At 37.9% G+C, this 20,762-nt stretch overlaps 1 protein-coding gene across 5 annotated transcripts in view; it reads right to left on the reverse strand.

The window, feature by feature from the left end:
* Positions 1-1,229: 1,229 nt before the first annotated feature.
* Positions 1,230-20,762, reverse strand: part of LOC121871478 (XK-related protein 7-like) — a 41,703-nt gene continuing 22,170 nt past the window's right edge. For all 5 annotated transcript variants that reach the window (XM_042373828.1, XM_042373827.1, XM_042373829.1 and 2 more), the window contains exons 4-11: positions 19,977-20,157; positions 18,869-19,031; positions 15,756-15,901; positions 11,430-11,633; positions 9,657-9,820; positions 4,981-5,079; positions 3,614-3,831; positions 1,230-3,265 (exon numbers count right to left, since the gene is read on the reverse strand). In XM_042373828.1, the coding sequence (XP_042229762.1) occupies positions 3,121-3,265; positions 3,614-3,831; positions 4,981-5,079; positions 9,657-9,820; positions 11,430-11,633; positions 15,756-15,901; positions 18,869-19,031; positions 19,977-20,157 (1,320 nt within the window). In that variant the 3' untranslated portion in view covers positions 1,230-3,120. The remainder of the gene's footprint in view (positions 3,266-3,613; positions 3,832-4,980; positions 5,080-9,656; positions 9,821-11,429; positions 11,634-15,755; positions 15,902-18,868; positions 19,032-19,976; positions 20,158-20,762) is intronic.

A 20,762-nucleotide genomic window follows, 5' to 3' on the forward strand; every position in this document is an offset into this window, starting at 1 on the left:
CGGAAGAGCTCCATCACAGGTGCAGTGGCAAGGAAGGGAGCCAACTGGTTAACCAGGCCGTGCCAGGACCTGATGTCAGTGATTGATGGCTGATCAGGCATGGGGAAATCCTTGAAGGCTGACAGACATTGGGCAGAGGGCCCCATGGCGTGATGAATGTGGTCAGGTGTCTACTCTCCTCCTCCAACTCCACCTGGTGAAATCCCCAGTAAGGTGCTTCCCCACCTGCAGTACTGTCACCTTGTCTGGTCCCTGAGATGTGCTAGTGATTGTCAGTTGACTGAAAATGTCCAAAGGAGGGCCACCAGACTGGTGCCTGCACTTCAGCACCTCAGTTATCCAGAGAGATTAGAGTGCCTGCAACTACCTAGCTTATACTACAAACGGACAAGAGGTGACCTAACTGAGGTGTATAAACATCTCAGAGGGCACTACTCAGTCAAGTGTCCATACCTGGAGCTGGCAGATGCCCACCCCACAAGGGGTCACAATTCAAGGTTGAAGAAGCCACAAGTCCAGAAAACTGTGAAGGCAAACTTTTTGGGAGTAATAATTGTGAACTCTTGGAACAACCTGCCAGAGTGTTACTTTTACTTTACTTTTATCGTCTTTGCCATTGATTGGCTCACCTTAGGAATAGCCCCCTGCTTATTTCACCTGATGATTAGCCACCCTAATACTACTTGGAGGTTGTGTTACCATTAGGGTGATTAATCTTAAGGTGATATAAGAATAGTATAATTAATCAGATTCATTACCTACTGCAAGTCGTAATCCTCTTTCATAAACTGGTGTTATTCAGGTTAGTACAGTACAGTATTATACTTTTATCCTCTTTGCATCACCAGTAATGTTCCCAGTTAATATTTGTAGTGATTTAACAGCCTTTTCATTGAACAACTGTCAGTTAAATTGCTCCTCTACTTTTTTAAGCTGGGTCATTTATTTTACCAATTTTAGAGAATATTTTCCAGTGATAGTGTCCTTCATTGACAACTATTTACTGCGACAATTGTTTTCTAGTGAAACAATGGCAATTTTGCAGAGTTACTAAACTTTATCAGTAAAGTTTGTTCCAACATTCCTGCTGGGGGGTTGTCTCTCCTACTTTCTGGCATTCCTGTCTACCTACTGTATTAATCTATCCTATGGTAGTTAATGATTTACTACACTAAATGATAACTATTTTCTAACCAAAATTCACATGTTTGGTTACATAAAAGCAAATAGTAAATTCAGATTAGAATTTTATTGGACTATGAGTAAATTTTATTAACAATTTAAATTTAAATAACTTTCTTTTAGTTATATCTAACTACTAATCCAAAACAAACGGACCAGCCATATAAGTTCATTCTGAATAAGTAGCGAACCAAAAACCATGAAACTAAGAGTATAGTACTATATATATTTACAAGTACTGTACTGTACTGTACTGTATTTGTGTGTAACATCTTGCCATCAACCGTGCGAGATCATTACCACTTTATTACAGGTTACACATGAATCCGCAGCAGTGAGGACAGCTAACCTACATCACCAACACTAATGAGAACTGAGTTTTAAGGCAACGGTATGCTGGGCACTTTCCTCTCAACATGTTGGCCATTTTTGCTGGTCACTGGCCTGACGGCCCAGCAAGGAGCAGGATTTAGCCTACTGAGAAAAATGGACAACAGTTTGGAGGCGAGCTTTGCTGGTCGAATTAGTGCAAAAATATACAGTACTGTACAAGTACTTCATATTAAGTGTTGAATATTTAAGTAAAATTGAAATAAATCATGAAACAATAATAATTTAAAATATAACACAAAACAATGACGTGTTTCTATTTATCTGTCACTTTAAAGCTTATTTAGTATTATCAAATTATTATTCAGGGTCTTCTTTGACTAGCCAGCCAACACCACTTGTAACAAACTTCACGACGCACCCATTGTCTTTTTTTTAGCTTTTACAGATGCCTCACTTGCTTCAGCAATTGAAGAACTAGAGCATAATCATGCAAGGCCTCAACTGTTGTAACGGGATCCATTGCGAACCTTAACTAGACGCCTTGTTATTGTTTTGTTGTGTTTTGGCTGACATGCCAGTATGACAAAAACTTCGCTTTGTTTTGCTATCCGGACCATGTTGGCCCAGCACAGTTGGGAGGAAAAGTGCCCAGTGTGCTGCTGCCTTTAGACTTATTACAGAACCATCATCTGTTAACTGAGTTGTATGTGTCCAGTTCAGTCATTATTTTGCCCAAACTTTACAGCTACATGTATTTTGCTATGCATGTAACCCACACAATATAAAATATCGTGTAATAAGTGGAATATTTGTCAGTAAGTCCTTTAAACAACAATGTAACTCTCTAAATATAACAACACTAAAGAAACTTGGTTATACATATAAAAAAGTATGTGTTGCAATTGTTGTATAAGAACTGAAGAAATGTATCACTGAATAATTCTTACATCATCCTTGAGAACCTTAACTTGAGAATATTCCACCATTTAAATAAGACTACACACCTACTACTGTACAGACTACACCCTCCTCCCAGTTTCTGAGAGTTATTCCTCATAATATAACACAGGACAGGAATCTGTTGCTGACACAATTCAGCAGATCAAAAACATTATACAATATTGTCCTGAATATATTTTCATAATAGTTCTTCATACTGTCATATCTTCTTTATTATCAGTAAGGAAAGTTTATACCTGTAACAAACAATGTTCAGAATTAATTGTTTCATTTGACTGATTTAAGGCATGGGTTAATCTTTCTGTTTTTTGCTGTACAATATAAAACCTTAAACTGTGTGCCAAGATGAGTGTATCATGTCAAAGATGATCATTTACCTGCAGCATAAAAAAATAACTAGGTTGTCTAAGATAACAGAGTCCATGGTTTTTTTTTGGCAGCAATCATTTAATAACACTGGACAAAAAGACATTCATAGTTCACATGTCTAACTGGTAGGATCATTGTTTGGTACCCAATACTGTACTTACTGTAATGCTTCAGTAACACCTCTACCTAATCTGTATGATGCTGAGACAAAGAAATTCTTTGAGCAAAGATCAAATGTTACTTCATAATTCCCTAGCTAGCCAGAGCTTCCTGCCATCACACACTAAGGTATCGCCTGTCACGGTCTGGGTTAACACAGCAGTAGTAGAGCGAGAAGAAGATGATGCCCAGAACACAAGAGAGAGACACCAACACTAGTGGCAGCCAGTGGTACCACATGTCACCATCTGTGGCAAGATACCTGGAAGTACACATATTATGTCAACCGATAATGAGTCAAGAATTGTGAGTTTACTATACTGTATACCATTACTGTATTATAAAATCATGAGGAAAAAACGATTATATATTTAACAGGTAGTATTGGAAAAATAAATTCAAAAAGTCAAATTGGCATGTTATTAAAAAAATAATACACGTACTGTGCTGTACTGTATTACCGGCAGTATGAATCTTTTTATACTGTGTCACCATTACATCCAGAATGCCAGCGACTAAAATTGCTATGTCCGTTACCCAGGTCAATAACTACTGTATATCCTCCAAAGGTAGAACACCACCACCACCTGCCCTCCAGTACATTACTCACCAGAATGCAAGCATACAAGCCTCCTCCACCAGTCTGAAGAAATGATACACTCCAAACTGGATCTTAGGAGCTCTCCCACCAACATTCATAAAGGTATAGAGTAAGATCAGCCCAAAGACTGCACTGAAGGCTATGTCATCCAGCCTGTTGCACGGACCCCTCTTAATGTCATGGCTGAAGGTCGTTCCCATGAGACGTGGGTCTGGACTGCAGACGAGCTATCAAGAAGAGAGAAACTGATTAACTGATTATTGTCATGAGAGACAACAAAATAGATGTGGCAGCCACACAGCCTCTAAAACTACTGCCTCTCACATACTTACTACCATTTATCCACTTCACCACTAGTCGGCTTTCTAGCTATTCAATCTCACTCTTATCCTCCAGTGGTAATTTCTCTGTTACACACTTTTGGCAAGTACAGTACTTGTCATGCACAGATTCTTGAATGTACAGTTGCCCACAGGTATAGTGTTCCAACCCTCAACAGCCTTTCCGAACATATGACCAACAACATATTTTTTCGGTAATATTTGTACTCGAGATTTGTGCTAAGAAATTGATAGATGTAATATCTGTAAAGAGGATTGGACTATGATTCCAATGTTGCTACATGTTCAGAAAGGCTACCAAGGGGTGGAACACTATACCTGAACAATGACCAGCATTGGTCAAGTTTAGTCTTTATGAAACAGTGGAGAGGTCTTACTATGATTAATTTTTCCAGCAATGTAAAATGATTATAAAATATTGTATGACATAAATATAACTAATGGATACATATACAGCATTGACGATGATTCTGAAGAGGAAAATTTAGAAGGTATTCACAGGACTGTATGCAAATAAATAAAAGAGAAAACCACTAAAATGCAACCGGCCCATGAAGTCATACCACTTGGTGGCCTTAGCTACCCCAAGATCCTATGCCAAATATCTCGGAACCCAAGTACCATACAGAAGTGAAATTGTGTTTATTCATTCTACCCTATAAGAGAAACACATTAATTTTACAACTGTTATCTTCCCTCAAAATATGCCATCTGTGAGAGTTGATTAGCTTAAACCCTGTAGGAGTGTAAGGGTTAACTATCTCATATGCACTGAGTGCGAGCTTATTTAAGGCCAGACTTGACAAAAACTAGCATATGTTCAGGTACAAACAAGAGACAGTATGTACACTACAGTACATGCCCAGTACAGTACGTGTGAACAGTGTGTATCAGAGAAATGAACAACCACCCAAACAGCTGGCATGTCAACGAAAGACAAAGAGAATAAAGGATGACCTACATACATTACAATGTCTCATTTGATCCATGTAATACTGAATATGTAAAATAGGAATAATTAACTACGTACTGTACCTGTATAAGGATGAAGACACTACTAGCCAGCCAGTGACAAGACACCAATGCCAGGAATACTATCAGGTATTTGCTGGCAAAGAGGGCAAAACACAACACCTGAAAAAAAAGTTATTCCAGTTACCTCTGTACATATATCAATGAGTGATACCAGTATATATTAATGAAAGGGATACACACATGAAATTACTGTATATGGTGAGTGGTATTAATTATATGATATTTTGGAAACTTAAGAACTTCTGTCCATTAACATCAGCAATTAATTATTCAACTTTATTTGTATTTTGTAATTTATTTATCATTTCTCCACCACTTATCAGCTTACTAACCATTTAGGCAATCAGTCTCTTCTTTTATGACCTTTTTTGCCCAGTGTTAGTACAGGAGGAAACTGGAGTCCTAATAAATCTTAAGGCTACCCCTGTCAAATTTTACTAATCACACCTTAAATTGTCTAGAGAGCATAATTTAATGAAAAGAACCTTAGGATAAAAGAAAAGGAAAAGTAATCAGAGACGTGACCGATTGCCCAAGCGGCTAACGAGCCGATCAGTGGTGAAGAGGATAAAAGTAAAAGTTAAAACCTTCTGCAGCTCACCATGTTGAGTATCACCCAAAAACCAAATTTGGGTTTCAGACTATACGGGAGTGATGTGGCTACAGTGACAACTGATGAGTTGAACTGGCAACAATGCTACCAGCAATGTAAGCAGACACAAACAAAATAACATTTACCAGGGCAAACTTTTTGGGGGTTAATTGTGAACTCTTGGTGTAAGAGGGCAAATCTTTAATGTTTGATTGTTGCCACTTTATTGTATATCTTCCACCTTCTTGGTTATATCTCTCTTGGTTCTTGTTGCTAAGTTTTTATTTTCTTTAATTTCTAATTAATTTTCTCAAAGTACTTACTGTATTTCTTTGAGTGTCTCTTACTTATTTGTTTATTTCTATCTTGTTTAATTAGATTCTTTCTGGAGGTTAACCTGGGAGAATCACATACTTGTCTATTATTACATACTCCTGTAATTACTGTACTTACATCTCCAAGCTTCCACCAACCAAGCCTTATTTTTAGAATTTAACATTCGAAATGAACCTCTCAATTAAGTTGGTCGCGTGGTATACATGAGAGGTTAGGCATAGGAGTTATCAAGTGTATTTTCAGGGATGGCCATTGTTAGAAGGAATGAGAGGCGATACAGTATGCACATTATACTGAATCAATATTTATTAAAATCAAATATGGATACTGTGACAATTTGAACTTTCACTCACAACAACAAAACTTAGGTTCAATTAAGACTTTTTTTACTTTTATCCTCTTCGCCACTGGTCAGCTTGTTAGCCGCTTGGGTCACGTCTCTGTTACACACTGTTGGCAAGTACTGTACTGGGCATGCACTGGCTCCTGAATGTATCTAGACCTGCTCCACTGCTGGTCAAGTTTGGTTTTGAAAGAGCTCACAGTCAGTGCCATCACAACACTCTCTGGCAGGTTGTTCCAAAAGTTCACAACTCTTAACTCCAAAAAACTTGGCCCTCACAGTTTTCTGGACTTGCAGCTTCAACCTTGAGCTGTGACCCCTTGTGGGGTGAGCGTCTCCCAGCTCCAGGTATGGACACTCGACTGAGTAGTGTCCTTTGAGATATTTATACACCTCAGTAAGTACCCCCTTGCCAGTCTGTAGTATAAGCAGCATTTTAATCTATCTGGGTAGCTGATAGTGCAGGCACCAGTCTGGTGGCCCTCCTTTGGAAATTTTCAATCAATTGACAGTCCCTTGCATATTTTGGAGACCAGATGGGATAACCGTACTCCAGGTGGGGAAGCACCTCACTCTTGAAGATCAGTACGAGGGATGGACCGTCTAGATATCTGAACGACCTTCTTATAAGAACTAATAATTTGGTTGCTTGATTCACCTTCTTCTCACAATGGCCCAAGAACTTCAGTTCATTGTCAACATACACACCCAGGTCCTTTTTGCATTCAATGTCAATTAATGCAGTTGATTACTTTACTGTGACACTTAGAAAAATAGAACTGACCAGAATGTCTTACTTCCTGGGTAGCAAAATAAATCTTCAGTTAACATTTACAACACTCAATAATTATACAACCTTCAGGGTATTATTACACAACATTGACAATAGTGAAGGTCACTCTGAACACTTGTCAATAGCACACAATGATAGTATTATTTTGTGTACCATGCTATTACTTGATTAACTAACATGAAAACTTACACCAGCATATATCAGCTGTGAGTACAGCTGGTTCACTCGCATAACAAACACAAATACTATACTAGTGATAGTAATATTTACAGTCTCAATGCTCGACCTGGGACAATTATATTCCCGATAACCCATCCACAATAAGGCACACAAGAATCATTAGCACATAGGCAGGATGATTACACCAGGCTTACATTACTGTTATTCAAAACAAATTAACCAGGGTCTTAAACATGAATCGTCATTAGTAGAACCGTCATTATCAGAGGCTTTCCTGTACTGGTTCAGATGCATTCTGGAGCCAGTCCAGGTATGAACACTCAACTGAATAATGTCCTCTGAAGAGATTATACTTTACTTTTTACTTTTATCCTCTTCGCCATGGATTGGTTTGGTATCCGGTAAATTTCTCGAAATCAATTGCTCGAAATCATTTGCGTGAAAAATAATATCTCGAACGATCAATTGCTCGAAAGGCAGATTGCTCGAAAATAGTGGTTTCGTGAAGAAAATCCAAAAATAAGATAAAAAATACAACTTTATTATTGTTAATTGAACAGTTAAAATTAAGAACGGGTACATTTCTATTATACAACAGTTCTTAAATATTCTTCTACATTGTTTGTTTCGTCATAGTTTATAATAAGAACGGGTCTATTTTTACTATTTTTGTTGTTCTTCATACTTAAAAATATAAAAAAATAAAAATGTGTGGCAAGTCAGTCCAGAGAGAAAGCCCTAGAAGACTGACTGCTAAGGTGAGTGTTGAGGCTCCTTATATAACCTGCTACGTTGACGTGTCGTTAGACGGCGCAGGCGCAGTGCTCAACTGACGTGGTGCTTCGAGCTTCGAACTGCTACAGTATTCAACCGTTAAATAATTGATTTCGAGCAATTTACTGTCGAGTTCGAGAAATTATTTCGAGCAATTTACTGTCGAGCAACTGATAATTCGAGAAATTATTTTTCGAGCAATTGATTTCAAGCAATTTACTGTCGAGCAATTGATTTCGAGAAATTTACCTAGATTCGATTGGTTTGTTAGCCACTTAGGCAGTCGGTCATGTCTCTGTTATGCACTGTTGGCAAGTACTGGGCATGCATTTGCAGTACAGTAGAACGTCGATATAACACGAGATATGTTCCAAGAGAGGTCGCTTTAAACCGAATTCGCACTAAATTGAAGTGTTGTTTCAATGGAATAATTTAGTTTGGTACTTGAAAGAAACACAAAATACTAAAAAGATTGCGGGTCTACCCAGATGCACCTCAGCCCATCTCCTATAATAAACAAAACATTGTTTTTTGTTGTATTATGCTAAAACAAGCCCTCATAAATCAACACAGCTAAAATTAAGGGATGCGAAATGGTCTGTTTACTAGCAATCAGCTGATGTGAGAGGGTGGTCACGCTGGCGCCGTGTACCACCTGCCTCTCGTCCAACTCGCCAAGCAATTTCACTTTCCTCTCAACTTACTTTTTTAATTACTTTATATTATCTAAAATAGATTTTCACTCAACTTTAGTTAGGCAAGTCATCCTCTGAAGATGCAGAACCCAACTAGACCAGCTTATTATCCACATCACTGTCCAAATTGGCGCCCCACACTTGAAGCACCATTTCCTCACTACCGTGCTTCCAGCACCTTGATTTTCTGATTCCAGTGTAATTGCTTGCCTTGATTTCTTGGTCTTTGGGGTAGTTAATGATGTAGTAGCTGGCCTCTTGGACAGTGGCGATGGTTAATGCACATGGTAGGAGATAGCGTCAAACAATATGTCCGTTTACTAGAGCATCAGTGAGAGAACTGAGGATACGTGAGGGCGTGGGAGGGTGGCGGACAGCCGTGTAGTGTGCCCAGAGACGCGTCTAGCGGTAAACATTAGACGTGAATTTTAAAATGGAGTGTATTTCCATATGATGTACCAGAATGACTCTCGTAAAATAGGAAAGATTTGCTTTAAATTAATACATTGTCCTTAATTGTGGGTGTCACTTTAAATCAATAATTTTAAATCTAATCGCTTTAAATCGACATTCTACTGTAATGTCTATTAAGTACAGTACTGTAATGTATAAAATAGGCAACTGCAGGCATTTTTATATCTCTTGAGTACCTTGGTACCAGAATACAGGCACCAGAGCGGGTGGCCCTCTTTTGAAAATTTTGGTCATGTTGGTGGTACAGTTGAAGTACACTTGCTTCTCACCATTGTAGTTAGGGTTCAAATCCCTGGGTCAGATGTGAGGTGGATATTATCTAAATGTGACCCTTCCAAACATTGCAGGTTTTCTCTGGGCACCTGTACTTCAGTCTCCTCACATACTAATGCTGAACTGTGAAAGTTTTAGTAAAATAGCCAATTAGCCTGACTGGCTGATAAATGGTGGAAATGATAAATTAAAATTAATAATTAAGTGTGTCCTTACCTGGGGGGCAATAGAACAGAAGTGAGATATTGAAAGGAAGAGGAGGCCTGCAAGACTCAGATTTCCTAAAGATGGATGAGCCAAACGTATTGCCTTTGAGAAGGCTCCCACAGACAGTGCCATGGCTACCACAGATGCTGTCACTGAGAGTATCTGCATCATCACTGGCAGAAAAAAATTATGGTACAATAATACAGTAGTATCAAATTTATTGCTCTGTCAGGTTTTGAATAATAACAACTTATAGATGTACCAGTATAGTTACTCTCGACCAGTAGGCCAAATATGCACATTAATGTCCAGTTTAAAGTTCTTTCTTTTAATAAATTTATAATTCATCAAATTCTGATACTGGCTACTCCTCAACAAGCTGATCAAGTTGAAATTTAGGAAATACAATATGTTGTGGTAATGAACCTTGACAATTCTACCCATAGTTAAGCAGTAATTACTTACTTCATGCAGGTTTTGAGGTAATTTTTAGGTGTTTGTACTGTATATTCAACTCAACCCATTAAATCAGTCAAATATATTTACATCAAATGTTTCCTGCATTTTGATTAAAATCTCAATACTGTATACTGTACTGCACTGTATACAGAAAATACTCATTTTCAAACTCGTTTAAGATACTGGTTTCAAAATTTTGTCATTGTGCTAAAAGCACTAAATATTTTCACCTGATATCAAACACTAATTATTTCTTTCCTATGTGTTTACAAATTGTATTACCTGTACTTAGTATTATGATCAACTCAAACTACCAAACCATATTAACACAAATTTTGATTTCATCCCCAAAAAATACTATAACTAGCTCCTTACTTTTCAAGAAATCCAAATTTTATTCAAATTTTATAATGTATACAGTAGATACTGTAGAGTATTGATTGTTTTAACATGTTCAATGGATACTTTTGGACTTGTTGCTGATTAAGGATCTGAGGTCAAAATTTATAAATCTCAGTACAGTACATGGTGTTAATTAATGACTCTTCAGATAATTCAACCCACTGTACTTTCACTAACTGTTTCTTATGTTTTAGATGCGACATTTATTTGATAGTACAGTACTCATATTTTGGAGTCATTTAAACCTTTTAATTTCCAAATTGAAGATACTGAATTTGTTTTTACAGGTATTTGTGAGGGGGACAAAAAATCTCCTGACTTAAAACCTTGCTTCTTCACTAGTATTTTTCAAAACTTTAAGTAGTACAGTAGCTCCAGAATTACATAAACATACTAGAAACAACTTCAAAAACAATACAGGAATACAGGAAATATCAGCCAATTTTGTTTGTGTGTAACTAGCACAATCCATTAGCAAAAGTATTACATCTTGACCCTTGATCCTTAATCAGCTGACATCTTCTGTGCCTATAATGCAAGTGTGAAGGAAATCAGATTGAAAAAAAAATATGGCAAGAATGTGTTTTTTATGGGCAAAAAATCTTTGTTTTGATTTCAAATAACATTTTTATTTATTCTAATTGAGCAATTCTAGAATTAGAGAAAAATGAGCTTCAAAAAAAATACTGTTCAGTACAGTAATCACAAACCATCTGCAATAATGGCTATCATATACTGTATCTAGGTACTGTACAGTAAAATTAATTCATGAAATGCTCAGTAAAAATGATCAAACTACAGTATTAATATACATAACACCAAATTAACAGATCATCTTGGGACAATAAATCATACAGGTATTCTGGTATACTGTACTGTACATTTTAACTGGACAAACTGACATTCAGAAATAAAACTTACATGTCTGGCTGATGTGACCTTGTAGTGCCTGATCTGGGATAGTGTGAGTCATGATATAGAGTTGCAGGATGAGCTGAGGAGCATCCTGCAACATAGATGACAAAACATCCACATTTGCAGCATCTCGTTCTGCATGGATCCATCGACTATGGTAGGAATTACATAGGGGCTCGATTGTAGGGGCAGGGTTGATGCTAGAATTACCTGATGTTGCCAAAAAAATAAGTACAAGTATTAACAATGACATTAAATGGTTATAAATCAGTCATAAGTGGCACCAATGTGTAGGCATGTCAAAATTGTTGCCTCAGGTCGTCAATCAGAACTGGAATCCATAGAGCTTTCTGGTGCAGCTAAAAAAAAAGAAAAAAAAAAATTGGTGTCCAGTAATAATCAACCTGTCTCTATCACTCTTCCTGCCTCTGTCACTATTCCTGCCTCTCACTCATCCTGCTTCTGTCACTACTCCTGCCTCTCACTCATCCTGCCTCTGTCACTATTCCTGCCTCTCTTACTCTTCCTGCCTCTCACTATTCCTGCCTCTGCTACTCTTACTGCATCTGTCACTATTCCTGTCTCTGTCAATCTTTCTGTTTCTTCAGCACACTTTGTTTGGAATCTGTAAATGTTAGCCCAACTTCTGTGGTTACATTTTGGCCATACTATTTATCATCTTCCGCCTTGTCTATGTGTAACACACTCAGAACTTCTTATCTGTACTCACTTACAGATCAAACCCCTTTTACTTCTAGCAGCCTTAACTAAGTATGATTGCTGGTATCACAAACAGCTTGTAAATCTTCCACTGTACAGTACAGCTCCTCCCCGACTTACGACGGGGTTAGGGATCCAAATCCAGGTTGTGAGTCGAAATGGTCGTGTCGAAAATGCTTAAATAATACATAGAATATCTAAAATGGGTGTCTCTTTTTCTTCTCAGCACCACAAAACTCTCACTTTTAAGCTTGCCAGCCATTTTAAAGTGAATTACAAAAGAAAATTTTCTCTGTGTACTGACGTTGGGAATCGAAAATACGTAATTTGACAAAATTTGGGTACGACTGAGGCAGGTCGTAAGTGCAAGTGGTCGTAAGTCGAGTAGGTCGTAAGTCGGGGAGGAGCTGTACAGTGATCCCTCGGTTAACGAGCGCCTCGGTTAACGAGATTTCGGTTAACGATTTACCTTCCATAAGATTCTTAACTTCGGTTAACGAGCAATCCCTCGATTAACGAGTTTTTTACGAGCCGACTTCAACATGTTTTCGCTTGCATTTGGAGGTCCACCAGCTGTAGTATTAGTCCGCCAATACAGTAATCGGTTTTAGGGCTTAAATTCCTTACTATTTTGGTAAATATCAAGAAGTTTATACTATTCAATGATTTTAAAAGTTTAATATTAACTTTTTTAGTAATTTTAACAATTATTGAACATAATTGAAGGTAAAGAAACTAGTTTCTGGCGTGCCATCCAGCCTGTTAACACACCAGACAGGCGTTAGTCTCTCTCTGTTTTCAGTGGAGGTAACATCTTGCTTGAGACTCTCTTCAACTAAATGCTTTTTTCTGTGTTTCCAAGCAAATTATTGGTCATTTTGAAATTTATTTTACAATTTGACAATATATAATGCAGTGCAGTGTTGATTTAAAGAAAATAAACTTGAATTACAACAAGAGAACTAAAATTTTATGGGTGAAATGGTGCCACGGGCTGACTTCTCTTCCACCCCAGTGCCTTCTCTTCTCCCTTCTCCTCCACCCCCATTCTAATTCCCATCATCATCATCATCATCATCATGCAGGAGCCTTCTACATACACACCTCAAAGTAAGTGTACTTTTCTACCTTTTTTGTTGAATTTAGGCAATTTTCGGTGAGCTGGAACCAATTACCCAAAAACCTATTGAAACAATGGTTTCGGTTAACGAGTTTTTCGGTTGACGAGCAACCTGCTGGAACGAATTGTGCTCGTTAACCGAGGGACCACTGTATATACAAATGTGACAACCTTATCTGAATACAGTTATCACATACATTGTTGAGTTTTCATATGGCATTAGCTGCTTAAAGGATGTAAATACCTGTATACCAATCACTGAAGCATTCTGTAGGCAAAAGTACTTGGCTCCTTATCAGTGTTTCACAAAGTTACAAGTATATATCACCTGTGACTGGCTTTGTCATTCAGTGCTCACTTAGTAAATTCAAGGAAAGGTGTTTTTATACCCCCATTCAAGACGTGGCAGAGTTGCAGCACCTAATGTCTTATGGATTTCACTTCAAGTCACCCCTGCAGTCATATATGGATATGGATTCATGCATGATATGTATCTTGACTGGGAATATCACAGGTGTATAGAAAACCCTTTCCCTCTCTGTACAGTACCAACCATATGTTGTGCTATGGTAGAAGCTCACATTTACACTTGAGTACAGGTATTGTACTATACATAAACACAACCGATGTCAAAACTTAAAACAGTTTGTCTAGTGCATAATATATTTCTGGTTCAATAAATTTTTTGGAAAAATAAGAAATTGTGTTATTCTATCACATGCTCTTGTTTCATTGAACTTTATGAAAATTATAACCTACATTAAAATTAATGGATGCATATGGTTGCCTCTTTGGAATATGCTGAATTTATAAATTAGGTAAATAATGAATGTTATTACTGGCAAGTCACACACAGGGCATCAACACAAACATCTTTCAAACACTTGTCAATTTTATTAACCAATGTTATCTTTCAACATCATAATCCCTTATATATTGATACCTTCAGGTGTGATTTATGATAATTAAGTTACTTACACATCTATACAGTATTGTGTGTGTTTTGTATTGGCTGGTTCAACTACACATTTTGGTATTTCAAAGAAAACCTCCACTAAACACATCCATATCCTAACACTACTCTATCATACTCCTCCACTAAGGCACGTTCCTCCCACACATGTACTGTGCAGTAATCATAGCTTTGGCCATCTTCCATGTACAGTATGAATTTCTATTGATTTTACTCAAATACCTATATACTGTACTCTTCTAGTGATGCTCTTGCCTTTATTCTGCAATAATCCACAACACTCCATTTTTAAGTTCATCCATCACTCTCTGTGTAGGAAACTGATACAGTATATGAAATATCTGTGATGAATACTTTCATTACACAACATGTTATCATTCAAAGTGTTGTTTCTCAAATAAGTGAAGTACAATACATGACCGCAAGCAGTTTGTGGTGATTAATGGCACTAAATCATCATGTGTACCCGTCACAAATGGGGTACCACAGGGCAGTGTATTGGGTCTACTGTTCTTTGTTTGCTTCATAAATGACATGCCTGACGCTGTACATTCCTCCATACAAATGTTTGCAGATGACACCAAGTTATTTTGGGAAATTGAGAACCAAGCAAACTGTGAAGAGCTGCAGAAGGATCTCTGTGAGCTTCAAAAATGGTCGAAAAAATGGCTGCTAAGATTCAATGTCACGAAGTGTAAGAGGATGCATCTGGGACATACCAACGGCAAGGAGGCATATCATGTGCCCCAGCAGGAAAAGGAACTGCATTAATTGAGACTAAATGTGAAAAGGACCTAGGTGTGTATGTTGACAATGAGCTGAAGTTCTCGGGCCATTGCGGGAAGAAGGTAAATCAGGCAACTAAATTATTAGGTCTTATAAGAAGGTCGTTCAGGTATCTAGACGGTCCGTCCCTCATAATGATCTTCAAGAATGAAGTGCTTCCCCATCTGGAGTACTGTACTCTCACCCCGTCTGGTCCCCGAGATATGCTAAGGACTGTCAGTCGATTGAAAATGTCCAAAGGAGGGCCACCAGACAAGTGCCTGCAATACGGTACCTCAGCTACCCTGAGAGATTAGAGCGCCTGAAATTGCCTAGCTTATACTACAGACAGGCAAGGGGAAACCTAATTGAGGTGCATAAGCATCTCAAAGGGCACTACTCAGTCGAGTGCCCCTACCAGGAGCTGGCAGATGCTCGCCCCACAAGGGATCACAGCTCAAGGTTAAAGAAGATGCTAGCCCAGAATACTGTGAGGGGTAATTTCTTCTGAGTGAGAGTTGTGAACTCTTGGAACAATCTACCAGCGAGTGTTGTGACAACACCAAGTTTGAGCTCTTTCAAGACCAGACTTGACAAGCACTGAAGCAGGTTCAGATACATTCAAGAGCCAGTGCATGCCCAATACTTGCCAACAGTGTGTAACAGAGACATGACCAACCGCCCAAGCGGCTAACGACTCTATCAGTGGTGAAGAGGATAAAATTAAGAAGTACAAAAAGAAGTTATGATATACCATTAGTGCGAGCTGTATGGTCTTCAACTTGATTCTTCTGGGCACAGCTGTTGGTTTGATGGTTGCCATTGCACCTGTAGTCATGGTTGGCAACTGATGACTCTTTCCTTTTAGTCTGAATCCCACTATAAAGCAGATCTATGTACCTGTAAGACATGACCCAGCTATAAACATTCTGCTCAAAACTAACCAAAGACTGAAATACAGTCGGCCCTTCACATACGCGGGTTTAGCATTCACGGATTCGCAAATACGCAGATTCCCCAGTCGAAGGAATATTCTGTACATTGAAGTAATTGAAATACATTCAAATCGCGCGCGGCACCGAACACTGCACACCGCCCGCTCCCGCTACCTCACACACACTCATAGCTCTCCCTCACTCGGTCAGTCTCGCTGTAACCACGCTTGTGTTGACATCAGCATTGTAGTTGCAAAAATATTACATTTCCGTGAATGTATTATATCAAGCACAGTATGAATAGAATATCACTAATATAACAGTATTTTAACCGAAAACTATTGAAAAAACGAGTAACATATCTTGAACATCGGAAGGTTAGGTAAAGTCTTTTGTTTTCATGTAGTTTATCCTAATTTACATTGAAATACATTACGTTTCAGCAAAACTACTATTTATTTCTGAGAATATGGAAATGTAATATTTTTGCTGAAATGACGTACGTATTACAGTGGAAAGTGGGATAAAATTGTGACGAAAGCAATGACTTTCGCTTTCTTTCGTTCAAAATATGTTAACGTAATCGCTTTTCAAATGGTTTTCAGTTGTGGGATTTTGAGGTTAATGATAGGATAGAATATTATTGTAATACAGTACAACAGTTTTTAACTGAAAACCATTCGAAAAGCAATTACGGTAAAATCTTTTGAACAGCGAAAGAAAGCGAAAGTCATTGTTTTCGTCATGATTTTATCCCACTTTCCACTGTAATATGTATGTCATTTCGGCCAAAATATTACATTTCCATATTTATTTCTGAGAATATATTCATTCAGTCACAGTTAAGGTAAAATATACTTCTGATATAATATTTTAATGAAAATATGGTATCGTAGTTTTCTTTTGTTTCAAATTTAATTAACAAAGATTGATGTTTCAAATGTAATGAACAAAAATTTATGTACAGTATCTATAAATAAACTTTAAAAAATTAATACTTTATGTTTTACCTCGTCCTGTGCATACCATACCATGCATTTGGCTACTTTGGGCTTGCTATGATGACGCAAGAGATCTGCCCTGGCAACTGTACCGACACTCACAGCTGGTGGTGCGTTGGTGCTTCGTTTCCATTGTTTACTGGTAGTTACTGGTAAATATTTTCAACCTAACAAAACTATTACCCATTTAGAGGTTGACCCCGAATTTTTTGCCAAATAATTTGGTCTTAAAAACTCGAACTACACACAGGTATATACGGTAAATAAGGACATGGGGGGCCAGGGTTTTTTTAGGGGGGGGGGGGCGGGGGCAGCAATAGTACACGGATTTTTAACATTCACAGGTATCTCTGTTACCTAACCCCCGCGTATGTTAAGGGCCGACTGTACTCACCTTGGTTGCCACCTGATCTAGAAGGTTTATGTTGAGATACAATGAAGGACAGAGACATGTACAAAACATAATGATCATCCCACTCAGAGTAATACTGAGATTAAAGTACATTTCACACTTGTTGTCTGAATACACCGCAATACTGTACCTTTGTTCTATATTTCTGAGAAAGAAGTAAGTCAGGAAAAATAGGAAAATGGTAAAAATGATACACTACACCAGACCCATGCCTCTCTGGGAAAGGTAGGAACGCTACAGAAATATAACAGTAGCATTAAAATGACACAAAAATACACAATGACTGGTAAAGTTAAAATTATGGAGAATAGTAGTTTCCATGTGTATTCAATTGAACATTCAATAAGTCCTTTAAAATTGTATCCAGCAATTAGTAGTTGAACTATAATATTGTACAGTACTGTAGTGTACAGTTACAGTATAATGTTGAACCTGTAAAGAAGAACTGAGAATCATTAGCTAAATATTAAATTCAACCTCAATTTTCTAAAATAAAAAGTAGTTGAACTAAGAACATCTAAACTTTAATTTGGAATGCATTAGTAAATTACATAAATAAGTGATATCCTTGATAGCTGGAACAATTGGTGCAGAGCACTTCCAGGAATGAGAGATTTCTGGGTAACAAGACGTCTCTCTCAAATGTGGAAAAAATCCCATCCCCGGAAGGGATTTTTCCCCGGTACTGTACGTACTGTTTAAAGTTTCTTGGATTTTTCTAGAAATTGCACATTATTTCATCCTCAGAATTTGCTCCCAGAACAGGAAAAAAAAATTAAAAGAGTTTCAGGAATTTTTCTCAGCATTTTCCAGAAAATGCACCTGATTTTCAACCTTGAAAAATCATTCTCAAAACTGGAATTCAGAGAAAGTTCCAGAAAAATTCCAAGCAAATTTCAATTCTGGCTATCGTAGAGTTCTGGCTAAGAGGGATTCCGGCCACCAGAGATATTACTTACCAGGAAAGACCTTTTTCATATTAACTCTGACTGAGCTACAGTATTACAGCCTCTAACCTGTAAATAGTACAGTACAGTACCTGTATTTACAGTACAGGTTGTACCTCTCTAGTCCGGCATTCTGTGGTCCGGAAACTCCCGTAGTCTGGAACGATTTTAGTTTGCCGAATAGCCAACATCCCTGATGTAGCTCAAATGTAATTTGAGTTATAGTACCCTCACTTCACTTTGGAAGCAGAATTATGGTAGCATTAAAGGTAATTGAAATAGTATTTTAACAGTATTACTTTGTCTTATTTATTTATTTCCTGTCTTATGTTTTTAGGCTTTATGTAGGGTGTTTCGAGGGTGAATTTCCATGGTCCGGAAATTACCATGGTCCGGCACCAGTCAGGTCCCGAGGTTGCTGGACTAGAGAGGTACAACCTGTACCTTTACCCATATGGCTGGAATAAGTTAATACCCTGTATTTGGATATTATGACTGAGCTCCATAGGCAGAACAATCTATCATTACCCTGAGATGGTCTTATACAGGTATTCATGACCTGCCACACTGACCTGAGAACAGTTCCCTGCAGCAGGAGGTGGGTGATGATCCTGATGCCCCACACACAGGGTGAAGCCTTGGGCAACATGTAACACATCTCCTCCGACTCACACACATGTTCATCAAACCAGTACCAGTATATGCTGAAGGCATTCACCACTAACAGAGGTATGACTGTGAGGAATGAAATGATAATTATAAAAATGTTAAGACACAACGATTATTTATACATTTTGCAGATCATTCTGAAGATTACACACCCCAGCTTACTTCACCTGAATATTAACCACCCCAATGCTATCTGTGGGGATTGGGTTCAATTACAGTAGCATTAGTGTGGTTAATCTTCAGGTAAAATAAGCTGGGGTGTCTAATCTTCAGATTGACTCGTTTTATATTGGATCCAACAAAGTAAATTTCCAGAGTTACACCTTCCCGATTATACAATAGTTTTCTTAATCTTGTAGTAAAAAACTTGCTGGTCATATCCCATTAGCGTACATACATTATATTGCCATTTAAAAATACCTTTGATGTTAGAGGAAGAAACACATTGGAAGAGATAGAAATTATGTGTTTGAGAGCAATGTGTCGGGTGAAGACAACGTGGAGATTACGAGGGTCAGATATATGAAGATGTAGAGGTGAGAGGAGTGTTGGAGAACAGCTGACTACAATTTGCTCAGATGGTGCTGACATACTGAAAGAATGAGAAATGAAAGATATGAAAATGTGTGCATATTTCAGAAGTGGATGATGGGAGAAAGAGAAGAAGTCCATGAACAAGAAGGGAGAAGGAAGGATGAGGTCAAAGAGACACAAGATGAGAGGTGAGATGGATGTCCAGAAAGCAGTGTCATGATGCCAAAGGGGTGATGCTAGCACATGAATAAACAACAATGCTAAACCTGAGGACTTTACCTTGGAAACTTGTCGTGGAAGCAAGAGGGGAAACCGTAACAAAACACATATGTTACATCACAATCAGATAATGAATGGCAGTGTATGAATAAAAATAATACATTTTGATTCTGGATACTCTTTATCAAAACACGTTATGGGATAATAAGAACGAAAAAAAAATTAGACACATACAGTAGAGTATATACATTTCCTCACCTAGGAATAGAACTGTAGAGCGGAACCAAACTTCAGTTTCAGGGTCGTCGTACATGTAATACGCCACAAAGATGTCAGATACCACATCGAAGTAGAACAACCCAATACTGAAGAGAGCCATCAGGGCATCAAGCCATCCAAACTTTGACTTTTCCATTGGCTCCATCAGTGTCTTAGTGCCCTTTAAGAGAATAACTTGAAATTATATTACTCCATAAGAGGTTGAGGGGTTGTGTATATTGTCCTGAGAAAAGTGTGTGTGTGTGTGCGTGTGTGTGTGTGTGTGTGTGTGTGTGTGTGTTCTCCAGGGGGTGAAAGAAAGCAAGACAAGACCTGACATCAGTTTATTCAAAAAGTATTAAAAAGTATAATTGAGTTCCCATATTTTTTATTGCTGTAGGATGAGCAATATCACTTATTACAGCTATCACATATTCATTACTCCCTAAAATTATCAGAGGGTTGACCTTAAGCATTAAAGACTAACGATAATTAATTTTATATCAATAATCCTGATAAACTAGGGATAGCCAATGCTAGCTACCTGTCACGATGGTAACTTGCTCAAAATACAGTCCAGGTATTAGCAACATAACGTCAATGGTTAAATAAATACAATACTTGTACTACAGGCAGAGCTTATCAGATCCAAAACGATCTATCACATCTTCAATGAAGGCTTCCTTTCTATCTAACACCTGGCATTTCACACTGACCATGCACAATCCAGACAAGCATTCATTTGGCATTGTTAACTGAAGCGGTGTCATGACACGACTCAGTGTG

The sequence above is a fragment of the Homarus americanus genome, unplaced genomic scaffold, assembly GCF_018991925.1.
Source record: "Homarus americanus isolate GMGI-L3 unplaced genomic scaffold, GMGI_Hamer_2.0 scaffold45698, whole genome shotgun sequence".
In the NCBI taxonomy this organism is placed as follows: domain Eukaryota; kingdom Metazoa; phylum Arthropoda; class Malacostraca; order Decapoda; family Nephropidae; genus Homarus; species Homarus americanus.